We start from the raw sequence: 18099 nt of genomic DNA on the forward strand, positions 1-18099 counted from the left end.
ATGTATGCAATCAAAGGCAGAAAGGGAGAAAAATGAAAACAAAATAAAATGGAGAGAGGAAAATATAAAATGGCAGAAGTAGGTCCAAATATGAAACAATTACAACAGATATAAATGGGTTAAACTCACCAAGCAAAATTGAGACTCAGCTTTGGGTAAGGTGGGGGGAGGAAGGGGAGAGAAGATCCAATAATATGTTTTTCCAGGGACACACACTTACAACAAGAAGATAAGGCCAAAAACAACAACAAAATGAAATTTTATATATTAGGAAAATATGAACCAAAAAACGCAAGGGTTCCTCAAAAAGATAAACACAGTTACTATATGACCCAGCACTCCAGGGTATGCAGAAGTGAAAACATAGGTTCACACAAAAACTTGTACACGAAGGTCCACAGCAGCATTACTTGTAAGAGCCGAAACAAAAAAAGAAATGACCCAAATGGATAAACAAGAGAGATTATTTAGCCATAAAAAGGAATGAAATACTGATACATGACATAACATAGATGAACCTACAAAACATGATCCTGAGTGCAAGAAGCCAGACACAAGGGACGCCTGGGTGGCTCCGTCAGTTAAGCATCTGCCTCTGGCTCAGGTCATGATCTGGCTCAGGTCCTGGGATCGAGCCCCGCATCGGGCTCCTTGCTCAGCGGGGAGCCTGCTTCTCCCTCTGCCTGCAGCTCCCCCTGCTTGTGCTCTCTCTCTGACAAATAAATAAAATCTTAAAAAAAAAAAAGAAGAAGAAGCCAGACACAAAAGGCCCCATTTGTGTGATTCCATTTATAGAAAATATCCACAATAGGTAAGTCTGCAGACTGGTGGTTGCCAGGGGCTTTAGGGCTGGGAGGTAGGAAGGAACAGGGAGAAGCTGCTTAACATGTGAGGGGTTGGCTTTGGAATGAAGCGTCATGGATCAGAAGAAGGTGCCTGCAATGTCTAAAACCAGCAGGGATTATTCCTACCTAGACTATAAGGATCTTCGCTAACTAACAAGAGAAAGATAGGAAGGAAAAACAGATCAAGGATATGAAAAAGAAATTCACGGACAACAGGAAAATAACCAATAAATATTAAAAAATATGCTCAAACTCCCTTGAAAACTAAAGCCAAGTCACATTTCTCAAGTGTCATATTGGCACAAATTAGACAGGTGTCTGACTTGATCATTTTTTTAAGTTTATTTATGTATTTAAGTAATCTCTATGCCCAACGTTGGGCTCAAACTCATGACCCCAGGATTAAGAGTCACACACTCCTCTGACTGAGCCAGCCAGGCGCCCCAGATGCCTGGTGATTTCTAGTGTTGGGAAGATGTGGGGAAACAGGTACCTCCTGGTGCGTTGGAGGAGTGGAAAAGGAGAGCAATTGGGCAGAACTGGAGGTAAAACCATACAACTGAATGTCTCAAATCAGTTACAAAGAACAAATTGTTCAAATGTATTGACATGAAGAAATGTAAAGTGAATAAAACTAAATAATGCATGGAGGATTCATCTCACTGGGGGCCAGGGGAGAGGACACATAAATAAGATGTTCATAGATGCACAGGAAAAGGTCTGGAAGGATGCACCCCCAGAAGGGACTGTCACTTTTTACCACAAAATGTGTATTTGAAATGTTTGCAGAGGACAGAAAAAACTTCTAAGACAATTTTTTAAAGAGTAAACATTGAAATGCAAAACCCATTTTATTTTTAAGATTTTATTTATTTATTCACTTACTTAGTGCAACTGGGGGGAGGGGCAGAGGGAGAGAGAGAATCTCAAGCAGACTCTCTAGCAAGAGCAGAGCCCACTGTAGGGCTGGATCTCAGGACCCTGAGCTCATGACCTGAGCCAAAATCAAGAGTTGGATGCTTACCTGACTGGGCCACCCAGGCGCCCCTGCAAAACCATTTTAAGAAGTGGAACGTACACACTAGATGAGCCTTTCTGCAACTATAGAGCTGACAAGCGATCAGCATCTGAACTATAACCCATGAGACCATTACGAATCATCAAGGGAAGGAGCAAAGGGTGTGAATGGCCATTTACAGCAGAAACCACAATGGCCAATAAACATGTGAGAAAGATGTGCAATACCAACCAAGGAAATGCAAGTTAAAATCACAGTCAGGTTGAAGAAAAAGTGTAAAGCCGTTGGTACCGAGGGATGGATGCCCTCCTGCCCCATTGGAAGGCTGCGTGCTGATCCAACTGCTGTGGAAGGCAATTTGGCCATATCTGGTAAAGCTGAAGAAACAAAGAGCCCAAAGCCCGGCAAAGACCCAAAGACCGCTTCCACTTACATACGCAAAAGTTGTCACCTGTGAACAAGGAGACACATTCCAGAATGCTCTCTGCACCATGGTTTGTGTCAATGAAAAACTGGAAATGTCCTAAGTATATTTATACAATGTGACATCATGCATCGATCAAAATAAATGAACTAGAGTTAATGTATCAAAGTGGAAAAAAGAATCTTTTTTCCTGAAGATAGAAGTTTTTTATTTTTGTTTTTTTCTTTTTTTATTTAAATTCAGTTAGCCAACACATAGTACATCATTAGTTTTTGGTGTAGCGTTCAATGATTCATGAATTGTATATAACACCCAGTGCTCATCATATCAAAAAAGAATCCCTTAAACAATATTTGGTTTTTTACAAAAAAGTGACTTAGGGACCATGAAGTAAATCCCAATATGTTTCAAAGAATTTATTTTTTTTTTAAGATTTTATTTATTTATTTGACAGAGAGAGACACAGCGAGAGAGGGAACACAAGCAGGGGGAGTGGGAGAGGGAGAAGCAGGCTTCCTGCAGAGCAGGGAGCCCGATGCGGGGCTCGATCCCAGGACCCCGGGATCATGTCCTGAGCTGAAGGCAGACGTTCAACGACTGAGCCACCCAGGCACCCCTCAAAGAATTTAAATAATCAGGAAATGTTCTGAGACCACAATGCAATTAAGGTAAAAATCAATACCAATGGGTATGGAGTTTTCTTCTGGGGTGAGGAAATGTTCTGGAACAAGATAGTGCAGCTGGTTACATACACTGTACGTGTGCTAAATGCCACTGAACTGTATATTTTTAAAGAAAAATGGTAAATTCTCCATTATGTGTATTTTACCACAATTTAAAAAAAATCAATAACAAAAAATACCAAGGAAAGTCCCATGTTAATAATACTCCTCTCAATAACTGATAAGTCAAAGGATAAGGCCCAATGGAACTGAGGATACCAAAAGAAGGAAAATACAATATATCGAGTTTTCTGAAGTGAAGCTAAAGCCGTGCGTAGAGAGAAATGTATAACTTTAAATTCATTTATTAGAAAAAAAAGACTGAAAAATCCATGAACATTCAGCCCAGGAAGCTGGAAAAAGCACTGCATATGGAATCCAAAAATAGACGGAAACAAAGCATCAAACAAGATAAAATTTAAAACCACAATACCCAAAGTCAGTAAAGCCAAAAGTTGTTTCCCTAGAAAGACTGCAAAAACGGAGAAACCTCAGATTAATTCGGAAAAGGGTAACATAACTAACAACGGAAGTCGGCAATAAAACGGGGACGTCACCACATGCTCACGGCCACAGACCCGGACCACGAAGCCAGCCAGTCCTGGAGAAACCGCCAGGTGAATCCAGACTGAGGCGCAGCCCGGGACGTAACCGCTCGGACACTTCAAATATGCCAACGTCGGGACAAACATGCAGTCTGAGAAACCGGTCCTGGCGTGAAGGGGACAAGAGACCTCTCGATGCAACAAGGGACCCCGGATCTTGGGGGGGGGAGGGACAACAACTGAGAAAGCCCTCGTGCCAACTGACAGTTGTGCAGGAGGCGGCAGCCGGGCACCGCGGGGTAGGAGGCCTGGTGTGGTGAAAGCGAACGTCCTCGTCCTTGGGAAACACACACGGGACACTGGGCGCGGAGGGACGTGGTGTCTGAGACCGACGCCAGCAGTTCAGCCGCGGACGGACCCCGCGGCGGAGGGCAGCCTTCAGTCCCAAGCTGGAGGGGCTTCCACTACCCGAAGCCGCTCCCTGTCAAAGCCAAGGCTGGACCCTGGCTCGGCGCCCCCCCCGCCCCCCGACGCTGTGCGGCTCCTCCCGCTGCCCCTCGGCGCCCGCCGGGCCCGACACTTCGGAGAAGCAGATCCCCAGCTGCGACTCGGGAAACAGGCCTGTTCCTTGGCGCCCAGCCCTCCCCTCAGCAGGAGCAGGGCTCGCCGCTCCAGCCCGCGCGCCTCCCGGGCCCTTCGTCAGGCACGTGCGTTTCAGCAGCTGGGGCGCGTGGGCCTGAAGCCAGAGCAGGAGAGCTGGCTTTCCAGCTCCGCTACCCCGGCCGGGGGGGAGGGTAAGGCTCGGTGTGGATCCCCTGCGTTCCCCTTGAGCCTCCACATCACCTGCCCGCCCCCCACACACACACACCAGCTAGACTAATGGCCCAGACAACACGACCCACCTGCCTGCTCCCTCACCCCTCAGCTGGGCCAGGGAGCCAGTGCTACCAGGCTGAAGGGGTCACAGAGCCACCCGAACACCCCCTCCTGGCTGTTCGCGGGGTCAGTGACTCAGGGAGGGACTGACCTTCATCTGCCTCCCAGGTGGGGGAGGTCAAACTTGGCCCCTCCTGGGGAGAAGCCCCGAATCCCACCCCGCACCTTCGGCTTGCACCTGAGCCCAGGGCGGCGACAGCGGCAGGTCCCCGCGGAGGGTGTGAGCCAGAAGCCAAGCCCCTCGGGGCGCTCACCTGTTGCAGGAGGGGGCGCAGATCACCCGGAGGTCCGCGGGCCGGCCTGGGCCGGAGAGCGCGCGGGGAAGCGGCGAGCAGCCGCGAGTGCGGCTTGTTGGCGGGACGGAGCACCTGCTGCCCGGGCCCCGCCGCCCGTGGGCCCCGCCCCGCGGCGCAGGGAGACCCCACCCCTCCGCCCCCCGCCGCGCCGCGCACGCAGCGAGCCCCTGGCGTGGGAGCCTGGGCCCGGGTCCAGGGCAGCGCCCCAGGGGAGGCGCGAAGCTCCCCGCGGCTTCCTCCGCCAAGGGCATCGAGGCTGTTCGGCGCCCACGTGATGGGGACTCCAAATGGGTCATGTCTCCGTCCCCACTTCCCTGCAGAGACCTCACCGCGACGACAGGCCCGCTTCCCCGCCCTGCGGAGGGCTGACCCCCGCTCCCTGGAAATCTGTCTTGCAGGGTTTCTCTTCCCGCTGCCTCGCCGCATTGGGTGGCTGCCGTTAAAAGCTGGGCTCTGGCTCCAAGGGCACCAGACCCCCGTCACCAGCGGAGGATGCTGTGGCGGCCCCATGTCCACCGTTCCGCAGCCGGGCTTGCAGGCCTGTACCGCTTTTCCCAGTCGCCCTCCCCACCTGTGACGCACCGTCCCTTCCCCCTTCCTGCTCAGGGGCTCGACCCACCCTGCGGAGCCACCTGGACAGCACCCACTGACCCAGGGGCCCCGACCCGCCCTCCGTGCGCGGCAGTCTAGGCTGTCCTAGACCCTCACCGCGGCCCGGGGACCCAGCTCTGTACCTTCCTGGAGCAGGTCAACCCTGCCTCGTGCTGGAGCTCTCCCTCGACACCGACGCCCCTGCAGTCTGCCTCACACCCGCGTGCACGCACACTCGCAGACTCACACGCACACACACTCACAGGTGGTAGCTCTCCCTGGGCACACTAGCAGCCCACGTCCCCTCCCCAGCAGCGCCCAGGCAAGGACACGAGGACCAGGGCACAGGTATGCTTTATTACTTCGTCTCCACAATCGATTGTCCTCAAGAATGATTCAGACCCCTTCCCACGCATTTATAATTTATGAAGAACCGGCTTACGGGGTTCCAGGTGCTTCCCGAGGAGCCAGCTGGCCTTCCCGAGACCACCGGTCGTTCTGGCCCCCACCGCAGGCCCCCACTCCTCCTCCTGACCCCTGACCTCAGGGAAAAGAGCAGGCGCATCCAAGAGCCTGTCCCACCTGGGTCTCCTGCTGAGAACGGAAATGGGGGTCCCACAGTGGTAAGTCAGCCCTTCCCAAGGCCCCGCCTCCAGGAGGCCAGGTCCACTTGGATGAAGAGAACAAGGCACAGGTGTGAAGAGGAAGCAAAGTCAAAAAACGGAGCTGAAGACTGGGGGTCCTCCGATGCAGGTCACCGCCCCTCACCTTTCCTTTCTCCCAGACTTACCCCCAGGCAGTTGGGTCTGGGGTGGGTGGAGGTGGGCGCGGCAGGTGAGTCCACAGCAGAGGGCTGGGGCCGGGAGGTCCTGGCAAGAAGAGGCATGGCCCCCAGCTGTCCACCCCCCAGGGTCCCAGACCAAGCGTCAGGGTTAAAGCCTCACGGCTCCTGCCCCCCTTTCCCGTGGTCCTCAGGCCAGCCTGGCACCTGAGCGGGGCGCTCGTCGGCCCTGCCTCGCGGCTCAGCTCCGGTAGCTCTTGAGCAGGTGCCCGGCGATCACCAGCCTCTGGATCTCGCTGGTGCCTTCATAGATCTCGGTGATGCGCGCATCGCGGTAGTGGCGCTCGGCCGGCATCTCTGTCACGTAGCCCATGCCTCCCAGGATCTGGATGGCCTACGGGGGAAAGCGGCCCATCAGGAGGGAAAAGGCCGCGCCAGGGGCAGGATCGGCCACACTGGGGGACCAGCAGGGGCGGGCACGCTGGCCCACCTCCTGCCACTCGCCCCCCGGGGGCCTCGCCTGGCGCCCCCCTCTCGCACCGGGACGCTCACCTGGTGGGTGATAGCAGTGGCTGCCTCCGACGCGGCCAGCTTGGCCATTGCTGCTTCCTAGGCACAGCGGACGGTGGGGTCAGAAACTACTTCGGGGGGGAGCCACCGGCACATGGCGCTTCAGCGGGGCCGGTCCTGGGGAGCCTCCCCCTGCAGCAATAAACCCACAGGCCCGAGGAACTGGAACCCCACCCAGACGTCTTGCTCCACACACCAAGGCTCTGGGCCATGCCTGGGGAGACCCCTTCCCCACAGGCACCTTGGTGAAAGGCTTCTTATTATCCTTCAGCATGGCAGCACGCCAGGTCAGCAGCCGGGCGCTCTCCAGGGCCAGGGCCATGTCCGCCAACTTGAACTGCAACAAGCCAGCCCCCCACCCCCACCCCGTAGCAGTCAGTGGCTGCCCCTCCCTCCAAGGAGGGGGGTGGGAAGAGGAGGGAGAACCCGGGAGCCAGAGAGGAAAGGCCGAGCTGCCCTCCCTCCAGCATCCGGGCTAGGCTCCCCGTTACCTGGATGCTCTGGAGCTTGGTGAGGGGCGCCCCAAAGGCCCTGCGATTCTCAGCGTAGTTCACAGCACAATCGAGGGCGGCCTGGGCGATGCCCAGGGCCTGGGAGGCGATGCCAATGCGCCCCATGTCCAGGGTTTGCTGTGGGGAAGGCCCCGGTCAGTGGCTGGCCAGCTGGGCCCCAGGGCCCCCGGCCCCACCGCCAGGCTCACCATGGCTATCTTGAAGCCCATCCCTGGCTCCCCCAGCAGGCTGTCCTTGGGGATACGACAGTCCTCAAAGATGAGGTTGGCAGTGGATGAGGCCCGGATGCCCAGCTTGTCTTCCTTCTTCCCCAGCGTGAGCCCAGGCGTCGGCATGGGAACCAGGAAGGCACTGATGCCCTGCAAGGCCCAGACACAGGCAGAGATGTTCTCAGAGACTGGCCCGGCCACACCCCTTACTCAAGGGCACCAGAGCAAACCGGCCCCTTCCCGCCACCTCCCTCAGACCTCAGCCGGGGCGCCTTCTGCTGGCTGCTCAGGGGAACGTGCAGACTCGGGCCTCAGGCCACCAGCAGGCCAGGGAAGCAAAGGGGCCGCCCCAAGGGGTGTGAGAGCAGGGACAGCTCCACTGAGCCACAGGGAATTCGCATCGAGAAGCTACGAAACATCTGCGGCCCAGAGGTCTCCCCAACCCTCTCCCCGGGGTCCCCACCTTGTTCTGCAAGGATCTGTCTGTGCTGGCGAAGACGATGGCGGCGGAGGCCTCCCAGGAATTGGTGATCCAGGCCTTGGTGCCATTCAGGACCCATGAGTCCCCCTCTGCTCGGGCAGTGGTGGAGGCGGCTCCCGCGTCGCTGCCGTTCCCTGCCCCCGACACAGATTCAGAAGCCACTGTTGCCACCAGTGAGCAGGGGACCCAGCCTGGCCCCCAGCTCCAGCACAAAGAATCAGGGTTTTGGCTCCCAAGAGGAAGCTCCCGGGCCACACCAGCAACCAGAGAGCTCTCAGAGACTAGTCCAAGAGGGCCTGTGGGGTGGGGGGGGTAGAGTGGGGCATCTTCACGCCCAAGGGACCCCAGAGCCAGGCGGCCAGAGCTCAGCCCCCACTGCCCACACCGAAGGCCTGTGCCCTTGTGTCTCATGGCCCTGCTCCTGCCTCTGCCCCAGCGGCAACCCAGCCCCAACCCGAGTCTGTCACTCTGATTCTGCACAAGGCACGGGGGCCAACCACGGTCCCCCCGTGGTACCTGGTTCACTGAGCGCAAAGCAGCCAATTCTGTCGCCACCGGTAAAAGGGGTGATCCACTGTTGCTTCTGCTCCTTGGAGCCGAACTTCAGGATAGGCCCCAAGTAGAGGGACTGTGGGGGTGGGCGGAAGGGGTGAGTGGGTGGTCAGAGGGGGCCTGTGGGCCCCACTCCAAGACCCGACCTGAAAGAACCGAGCCCAGAGGAGGTCGGGGGCTGGGTGCCAAAGCCCGGCCATGCCCAGGACACCAGGACACGTGGCCAGAGTGCCCACCTGCCCACGGGAGCCTCCCTTCCACCTGTGTGTCCCAGGAGTGGGGACTCACGTTATTGACACTCATGATGACTCCTGTCGAGGCACAGCCCCGGCTGATCTCCTCCATGGCAATGGCGTAGGCCAGGTAATCGAGGCCGGCGCCGCTGAACTCCTCAGGCACATCCATGGCCAGAAGCCCGAGTTTGCCCATCTTCTTCACCTGGCCACAAAGGGAGGATGTCATGGCAAGGGCAGCTGGGGGCCCGTGCCCACCCCTCCCAACTCCAAACCCTCCTGCTCCTGAGCCAGTGCCTGCGGAAACTCAGGCCATGTGGTCCCATCCACCCACCCCCTGATCCCCGAGGCCAGACGCTGAAGACCCAGCCTCAGCTCAGGTCTGCCTGACAGCACCGTGCATCCAAGCTGTTCTGCCCCCACACTCCACACTGGCTCACCTCTGTGTCCGCAGCCACAGCCAGCAAGCGGGCAGAAGGCACAGGAAACCTTCAGGGGCCCCCAGGGTAAGGAGCAGGACAGCACAATGCCATACAGACCTTCTCTCAGCTCTACACACACACCCCTGTCTCCCCACCACAGGGCCTTTCACGTGCTGTTTCCGGTCAGTAATGCCCTTTATCAACTAGTTGTTGTGGTCTCCTTCCCTCCAGATCTCAGCTCAAGCCTCACTTCTTGCAGCTCTCCCAGAACCTGTGCCCTTCCAATGCGGGGCTTATGCAGCTGGAAGTTCACACCTATTACTCTGCTGGTTTGGGTTAAGATCCTTCTCCCTGGGGCGCCTGGGTGGCTCAGTCGTTAAGTGTCTGCCTTCGGCTCGGGTCATGGTCCCAGGGTCCTGGGATCGAGCCCCGCATCGGGCTTCCTGCTCCACGGGAAGCCTGCTTCTCCCTCTCCCACTCCCCCTGCTTGTTTTCCCTCTCTCGCTGTGTCTCTCTCTGTCAAATAAATAAATAAAATCTTAAAAAAAAAAAAAAAAAAAATCCTTCTCCCTGACCATGAGGGCCAAGAATGCTAAGAGCTTGGAGTTTCTGATTTGGAACAACAATAACAGTAACCGTCAACCAGCAAGTGCCTTCTGTGAGCCAAACTCTGCATCTGAGTCTCTCCAGACCTCAGACACATGGAGCAACCTGCTCGGGGCCAGAGCTCATGAATAATGCGGCCGGACCGCACCCCGGTGACTCCAGGGTCACAACCAGCTCAGCACAGCGCCCAGCTCCGCCCCTCTGACCTGGGACAGGTGAGCCTGCATTCTGGGGGACCGACACGGACCACACAGAACCTACTGAGCTTCGAAAGGAAGCAACTAAAACCAAGTTTAGTTAGCTCCGTGGGGAGCGGCAGGGGGCACAGGAGAAGGGCAGCGCTGCTTTCCAAGAGCCCCTCGGTGTCATTTGATTCCTGGAACCACGTTCTTACACTATTTGGACTTAAAAAAGCAAACATAAGAATTTTCACAATATTTTCTCATTTTTCTATAATTAATATTACTTCCATGATTGTAAGTGCTGCACCCCCTCCGCAAATAGCACCTGCGTCATGGGACTGTTGAAGGACTGAGAAAATGCATATCAAGTGCGGAGCCCGGCGCCTGGCGCAAGTGGGATGATGGGTGAACGCACTTCCCATCACGAAGTGGCTGACAAGTGGTCACCTGGACGAGGGTGAGCGGGATGAGGAGCACTCCCATCATGATTTACACGCCCCTCTGTGGAATTCTTACCAGACTCTGCCCTGAACTGTTCCCATAGGAAACCCTCCTACAAGCCTCCACGCTTGGGGTGGCCTTACTCCCCCCTCAGTGTCTCCCGAAAACACCCAGGGTGGGGGGGGCAGACACTTCTTGTCCCCGGGGTGGCACTGACCTACCGAGCCCACAAAGCTGATGGCGCCCTGCGGCCACAAGAGGGCAGACGCGGGTGCCTCTGCAGAGGAGATGCCGTTAAGGATCGTGGATTCTCCAGGGGGACCCAATGGCATCTCAAGGGTCCTTACAAGGGGAAGAGGGAGACAAGGAGAACGAGAGGTGACAGTGGAAGCAGGTGTCAGAGTGACCCTAGTGCTGGCTGGAAGGGGGTCACGGGCGGGTAGCGCAGGCGGCCTCCACATGCTGGAAGGGGCAGGACATGGACCCTTCTCCACAACCACCAGCGTGCTGATTTCGGCCCAGCGTGACCCACTTCGGATTTCCAACCTCCAGGAACTGTCGGATAATAAGCCGCTGTCGTTTTAAGCTGCTAGTCTCTAGTCTGTGGTCATTTGTCACAACAGCGCAAGAGGAAACTGACAGTTTCTGAGCCTGGGTGACTCAGTTAAGCGTCGGACTCTTCATTTCCGCTCAGGTCATGATCTCAGGGTCACGGGATCGAGCCCCGGGTTGGGCCCCGCGCTGGGCACGGAGCCTGCTTACGACTCTCCCCCGCCCACAACCTGTCCCCCGCTACCTGTCCCTACTGCTCACGCTCTGTCTTAAAAAAAGAGGGGGGACTCAGAGGTACCGCAGATGTGTCACTTTGAGAATCTCGAAAAAGACAAACATTCTGTGGTGACCACACGGCTGCAGCGGGAGGGGTGGGCCTGCTCAGAGGCACTGCCCCACGGCGGTGGGCTGTGGTCTACACGGCACCGTATCTCATCCCACGTGGGGGCTCACAGGGCCCGGTGCCAGCATGAGCGGGGCCTCAAAACAGAAACCGTCAGACTCACCCTTCCAGGCAGCCAACAGACCCACGCCAGGGGGAACGCGGCCTTGCGCTGGGGAAGGCGGTGCGGGGTCAGGAGCCTGGGCCACACTCCCCGGGGGCTGGAAGCACGCGGGCCTCCGGGATACACGCGCGGGCCTCGACGGGTGCCTTGCCGGAAGGCTCTCTCTGGCCTCCCGGCAAAGCTGTCCCATGCTGCAGGTGCTACCCAACCTCCTCTTCATCCCACAGCCCTTCATGGTACATCCCTGGAATGAAGGACGGAGTCGTCCCACACCCCGCAACTCCACTTCACGCCAATTAACAAAAAGGGAACCGAAATCCCCAGGTGGGGTGTGGGCGGAGCGAGGATGATCCGTCTTCCTTCTGCAGGCGGGGGGGAGCTCCACAGAGAGGCGACTCCTCCGGGACATAGGACGTCAAGCCACGTCCAGGCCATAAAGAAGCCAGAGCTTGGGGGCCCTCTACCCTTGACTGCGCCCCCCACCGGCTCTCCTGACGGTTCTCGCTGCAGGAGCTCACTGCACCCCAAGCAGTCACTCCCCTCAAGTCTCACCCAGGTCCACTCTGCCCCCACTACTTGCCACCAGGGTTTGCTTGAAAAGCTTCCAGCTCCAGCTTGCTGGAGGGCAGGAGCTCGCCCACACTGGACCCAGAGCCTGGACGCAATCCGGCTCACCCAATTTCATCAGTGATGCCTGGCTCTGCTTTTCCCAACCTTTCTACTCAGAAAGCCCAGGGGCGCCTGGGTGGCTCAGTAGGTGAAGCATCTGCCTTCAGCTCAGGTCATGATCCTAGCGTCCTGGGATCGAGCCCAGCATCGGGCTCCCTGCTCAGTGGGGAGCCTGCTTCTCCCTCTCCCTCTGCTGCTCCCCCTGCTTGTGCTCTCTCTCTCTGACAAATAAATAAATAAATCCTTAAAAAGAAAAGAAAAGAGGTCACCAGATCCCTGGCATGATGCTACAGCCAGCTCGCAGGAACGTTCTAGGGAAAACACAGAGACAGAACAATGCTGGTGGTGTGTCTGGGCAAATGGACCGGCGGCGGGGGAGAGAGCCAGCCTGGCAGCGCAGGGAAGAGATGACAGCATGGAAAAGAGAAAGAGACAGGGGACAAGGCGCAAAGCAGCGGAAACAGGAAGAACATGTGTGTCCTTCCCGCTGGGGAACGTTGAGCGGGCACTTCCTAGAGACGCACCGCCGTAAGGCGCCCCCGGAGCTTACGCCTTCGCAGAATCAAACGTATCCTGAGTTTGCATGAGCTCAACACAGTCAAAACTGACTCCCTTCGAAGGATCCGATCTCCTCGCTTGCCGGAGATTTGCTGCTTATTCAAGGGAGAGAAGCCCTGTTTGCCGCCGCCTCGAGTGTCCGCTGGTGGCCGGCGGGTGCTACGTGCTGGGCCAGGAAGGCCACGCAGCATCACCTCGCCTCCCCGTTCGGTCAGCAACCCCGCTGCGGACTGTCGGGCTCTTCCCGAGACCACGGGGTCGTGTGGACAGGGACGTGCGGGCGTGCGCAGGAAGCCGACCGCCCGAGACAGCACAAAGCACTGTGCTGAGGCCAGCCACAGAGTCGCCGTGAGGAACAGGATGCTCCCAGGACACAGATGGAGGAATGCGCTTGGGACAGAGGGGAGGCGGCATTCGGGACACATTTCCAGGGTGGAATTAACAGGACTCAGTGGGTAGGAGGAAGAAGACAACGGGGCATGGTTCTAGAGGTTTCTATGTGGCTAACTGGGTCAGGGAAGCACCATCACCGGAGAGAGAGCACGACAAGGAAGAGTGCGTCTTGCACCTGCTCTACTAAAGTTATTCAATAAACAGTCACCAAGTGAAGGAGAAGAAATGGGGCTTGGTTTTTTGTTTTGTTTCGTTTTTAAAGTAGGCTCCACACCCCAACATGGGGCTCGAACTCATGACCCTGAGATCAAGAGTCGCACGCTCTACTGACTGAGCCCGCCAGGCCAGGGGCTCAGTTTTACACAATAGATATACAGCCCCGACGTGCTGGAAGGCTGGTGAGTCCAAAATCAGTTGAAACACCATTTTATTTCTTATTTCCCTTTATAACAAAGTAACATTGTAAATTTTCCTTTGTTTCCTTTCTTCTTCTTCTTCTTTTTTTTTTTTTTGGTTTGAATACAGGAAAACTGAAGCTCAGTGTAGGTTCCCAAACCAGCCAAGCAAGCAGAAATTGGCACTAGCCTTCCACCTAATTCTTGGCCTCCCTCAATTCTTCTCCCCTTGAATCTTCCCCCATGAACCCACTTTTTCTGGGGGAACCGGGTGGACAAAAAATTCTTCAGGAAAAAATATTAGAAATCACTAACTAAGCACCTACTATAGGCCAGGCGGGTGCTCAGGGGTCTGTATCTGGCTCCTCCCATCCTACCTGTGGGGCTGTTAGGCAAGAAACTTAACCTCTGGCTTCAGTTTTTTCATCTAAACACCGAAGACACTTTGAGTAACTTCCCCAGAGTGCTGTGCTGAAGACATAATGCAAGCACCTGGAATACAGTAACCCCCAAATGATAGCTATTCCTGTTCTTATCACCGTTTTATTGGGTAACGTTCAGTGGTATTATTTTGGTTTGGGCAACCTGCCATATTATCTGTGGGTCTAGTTCTCTGATCCCTCTGCCCGCGTAAGCCCTGGATTCCCTTCGGTACCTGGGAGCTGAGCGCCATCCAGAGTAACAGAGCCGGGGATAAAAGCACAAATCCAGCAGGCTTCCATCTGCCACGAAGGGAAGCAAACATGGATTAACCTCCACGTCCCATCAGCCGCCAAGACAAGAGTCCGGGGCACGGGAGGGGTGGTGGCAAGATCAGAAGATGAGGCACAGCTCCTCCCTAGCTCTACAACCCCATGCCATTCAAACAGCGGCTCCTTCGCCATCTCCGAAAAGGGGAAAGTGCAAGCCGGATGCGTGATCAGCGACACGAAAACACCTAGACCAACACAGACCCAAAGACAGACACCATCACAACTCGGAGCTACGGCCGTGCCCTGGGCGAGTCCTGATGAGCTCTCCCGGCTTCCAGAGGGAGGGAGGCTGATGCCGTGGCCTCCTCCCTCCACACCTGTGTCTGCCACTGCTCCGAGGGGTAGCTTGCAAACTCCCAAGCCCCAGGAAGCAAGGAGGAGATGATAAAGCCAGAGGACTAGTTCAGAGGAGCTTGGGGGAAAAAAGTCTGTTTCTACTGCCAGCTTTCTTGCCCAGAGCAAATCTAGGCCTGTCATCTTAGTAAGAATTTGAGGGAACAGAGGAATAGCGGAGGAAAAGTAAATCAAGCCGTCTGTCTTTTGGTAGGAAAAGCCCCAACACAGAGCCATGTCTCAGGCAACTGCTCTGGGAGCAACGTCTTGAAACTCCTCTCGGCTTGTTCCCATCCTCTGCTCACCGAGAGCTGGAGTTTGGTCACATCTCCATTAATGGCACTGAACGGTAAAGGGAACGTGCTGGGTGGGGTCACAGAGCGGAGGGCAGAAGGGTAGTTTAGGCCCTTGACGGGAATATTCCCAACTAGAACAGGCCTTCCCTGTCTGCCAACCGGGCTTCTGGGCCAACCTCGGGGAAACTGGATGGAGAAGGAGGTCCTGGAGCCAGCCAGGCTTGGGATGTGAATTCTAGCGCACAGATCGGTAACCTTGGAAAATCACTTAACCCCCCCTCTGCCTCAAATTTCTCAACTGTAATAAAAACAATCATAGTGTTGCCAGTTCCCACGTCCCCAGGAGCAGGAGGCACCAGAATTTGACATGTGTTGGCTCATTTAATCCTGGCAAGCATTCTAGAAGCCAAATGGGGATCAGATTTGCAGGTGAGGATGTCCTCAGACCTAGCCAAGATGACCCAAAAGTTACCCGAAGTTACCCAAACAGTGTCAGTGCCCGGACTGCCATCTGCCCACCTCACTCGGAGCTCTCCGTGTGTCGCCACAGTCCGGGCATGGTGCCCAAGATGCTGTGAACAGCACGGTATTTTCTAAGCTGGAAAAGTGGCCCCAGAGCCCAGGAGACATGAAATGGCAATCAGAAAACTCTGGAACTCCTTAGAGGGACAAACAGGCCAGGAGAAGAGGCCAGAAAGATTTACACCTCCACAAATCCTTTACTGAACAAATATTTGTTGGATATTTATGCCGTGTGCCACAGGGCTTGCCAGGCCTCGGGGATCCAGCAGAAACATCTTACCCAGGAAATGACGGAGGAGCTGACTGCAAGGCAAACACACAGAGGCACGGGAAGGAGCACGCTCCCTGGGGTCTCAGGGTCGGGCAGAAGAGCTGGGCCTCGGCCCTCACTCGGCATCTCATTAGCTCCATGACCTGGGGCACAATATTTAACAGCCCCTCCCTCAGTTCATGTGAGTTCACCAACTATCCAGCAGGGTATGTGATACTTGGACCCTCACCTCACAGGTTGATTGTGAGATGCAGATGGGTTGGCACACCTCGAGGGGCCCAGAACCGGGCCTAGCCCCCGGCGGGCATCCTGCAAGCGCTAACCGTGGCTAGCAGCACAATGCCTGGCCCACGGTAAGTGCAACGCCCACCCACCATTATGACTGTTATTGCGGAAGTTAAATCCGGGCAACAGGCCTCGTGCTGGATGAAGGAAACCTCCAGAGCATCTTCTGGGTTCCAGGACCCACCTTAGGATTCCTGGCTTGGAGTCTCAGTGCCTCTGGCTGTCCCTGTCACCGCCAGTCCCGCAGCGGCTGGCAGACCACCATAGGGGGCTGCTGAGGTTGGAACTCTCACCTGGGCCGCCGGGAAGCGATGTTCCTTGTCCATCTGGGCTGCAACGGGAACCAGCTCCTTCTCAGCAAATTCCCGGCACGTCTGGCGCAGCATCTGGTGCGTCTCTGGCAGCTCCACAGACTGGTAGATAGTATGTAACCGACGCCAGGCCCGAGGATGCAGAGCTGTGGGCAGGAAGAACAGGTAGTAGTGGGAGGGGAATGCAGGAGGTCCTGCTGCATGATCATCATGGTAATGGCCATCCAGTGACGCAGCGGGCCTACCCCAGGGATGACTTTGCCCCCCGGAAGATATCTGGCAACGTCTGCAAACATTTCTGGTAGTTGTAGGGTGAAATGCTCTTACTATGGAGTGGGCAGAGGCCAGGGATACTGCCTAATACCCTACGAGGTACAGGACAGACCCCACAACAAAGAATTATCGGCCCAAAATGTCCATAGCGCGCTGTTGAGAAACCCACACCAACTGAATGCTTCTTCCACTTGCTACACAACTATCCCAGTCGATCTTCAGGACGACACCAGTCGTACTAAGACCACAGCTTTGCCACCTTAGGCAAGGATCTTAACTTCACTGAGCCTCCGTGCCTAGAAAACCTGGTGGCCAGCAGTACTGAGCTCCTGGGGGTGGGAGGGTGAAAGAGATGCTGACTGCAGCACCAGCACAGGGCCTGGCAGACACAGCCCTCCACGGGGGTCCCCTTACTGTTGTCCTGCAGGCAAAGGAAGCCCTGGCCACGTGAGAGAAATAAGCTGGGAAAGCGCGGTATGAAATAATCAACAAGCCCCAACAGTTACTCAAAGCCATTTGACAGGCGCTGTGCTGAGTGTTTTACCCAGCCTGCGTGCGATCTGATCCTTGTAACAACTCCACGAGAACAGGGACACATCGCTGGGACCATTTTACACACGGGCCAAATCCGGCGGACGGGCCGAGCGTCTCGCCCAAGGTCACAGACGCAGAGTCTGGGTTCAGACCCAGGCCTGGCTCGGGAGGACGGGCGCCCCTGGGCCTCCGCGGGCGAGGAACTGAGCGGGGGTTGGGGGGGCAGTGCGGGCGCGGGTCGGAGCGGGAGCCGGGGCCGTGCAGGGGCCAGCAGCGGCCCAAGTGGGGCAAAGGCCGCGCGCGCTCCCGGAGAGGGTGCCGTCCGGCCGCCGGGATTCGAGCCCGCTCGGCCGGCCCGGGCCGCCGCCGCCCCGCTGTGCAGAGCCGAAGCGCACTCACCTCCGCGGCTGGGGCCGCAGGCCCGGGCGAGCAGCGTGGCGGCCATGGACGCGGACGCGGCGCGGGGTTTCTGTTCGGCGACCTCCCGCGGGAGCGCACCGGTTCCGGGCCGCGGGGGGCGGGGCCAGGGCGGGCCGACACGCCCCCTAGCCCCGGGGGCAGGTCCCGGCCCCGCCTCCCTCCCCGGAGCGCTCAAAGCGCTCTCCGGCGTTTGCGAGGTCTCCGCGGTCCGCCCTCATCCTTTCTCCAAACCCTCGGACGGTGGCCCATCTCTCCTAAAATCCAATTCCGCGGCCTAAAATGCTCCATATGACCAACCTGCGCCTACCTCTCACGCCCCGTGCCCACCGTGCCCTCGCTGTCTTTGCTCCAGCCGCTCAAGGCAGCTCCAACACTCCGGCTTGTTCCTGCCTCCGCGACTTCGCAATCCCTGTTCCTCTACCTGGAAGGCTCCTTCCCTCCATCCAGGTCTCACTCTGACCACACATTCTCCACCCCAGCGTTTGTTTTATTTTTTTCCTGGCACTCAGCGTCTGACATCTTCTCGACTCCTCCCTCTAGTCTGTGAGCTCCGAGAGGCACAAGGATCTTGTCTTGCCCTGATGCTCGATATGCAGCCCCAGCGAATTGGGCTGCGTGGGAGGGGGATCTCTCTCCTCCAGAAGTTGTGCAGGTGGGGTGGAG

The 18099-nt window shown here is 56.6% G+C and overlaps 1 protein-coding gene across 1 annotated transcript; it reads right to left on the bottom strand.

The window, feature by feature from the left end:
• Positions 1–5714: 5714 nt before the first annotated feature.
• ACADS (acyl-CoA dehydrogenase short chain) lies at positions 5715–17532 on the bottom strand. The gene is made up of 10 exons (XM_081802061.1): positions 17416–17532; positions 16192–16355; positions 8771–8920; positions 8447–8558; positions 7913–8064; positions 7429–7599; positions 7220–7357; positions 6970–7065; positions 6711–6767; positions 5715–6552 (listed from the first exon to the last, which is right to left on the bottom strand). The coding sequence occupies exons 1-10, from the start codon at positions 17459–17461 to the stop codon at positions 6400–6402; spliced, it is 1239 nt and encodes a 412-aa protein (XP_081658187.1). The 5' UTR covers positions 17462–17532; the 3' UTR covers positions 5715–6399.
• Between the last annotated feature and the right edge of the window lie 567 nt (positions 17533–18099).

The sequence above is a fragment of the Leptonychotes weddellii genome, chromosome 13, assembly GCF_054177405.1.
Source record: "Leptonychotes weddellii isolate Sample4059 chromosome 13, ASM5417740v2, whole genome shotgun sequence".
NCBI classification, from domain to species: domain Eukaryota; kingdom Metazoa; phylum Chordata; class Mammalia; order Carnivora; family Phocidae; genus Leptonychotes; species Leptonychotes weddellii.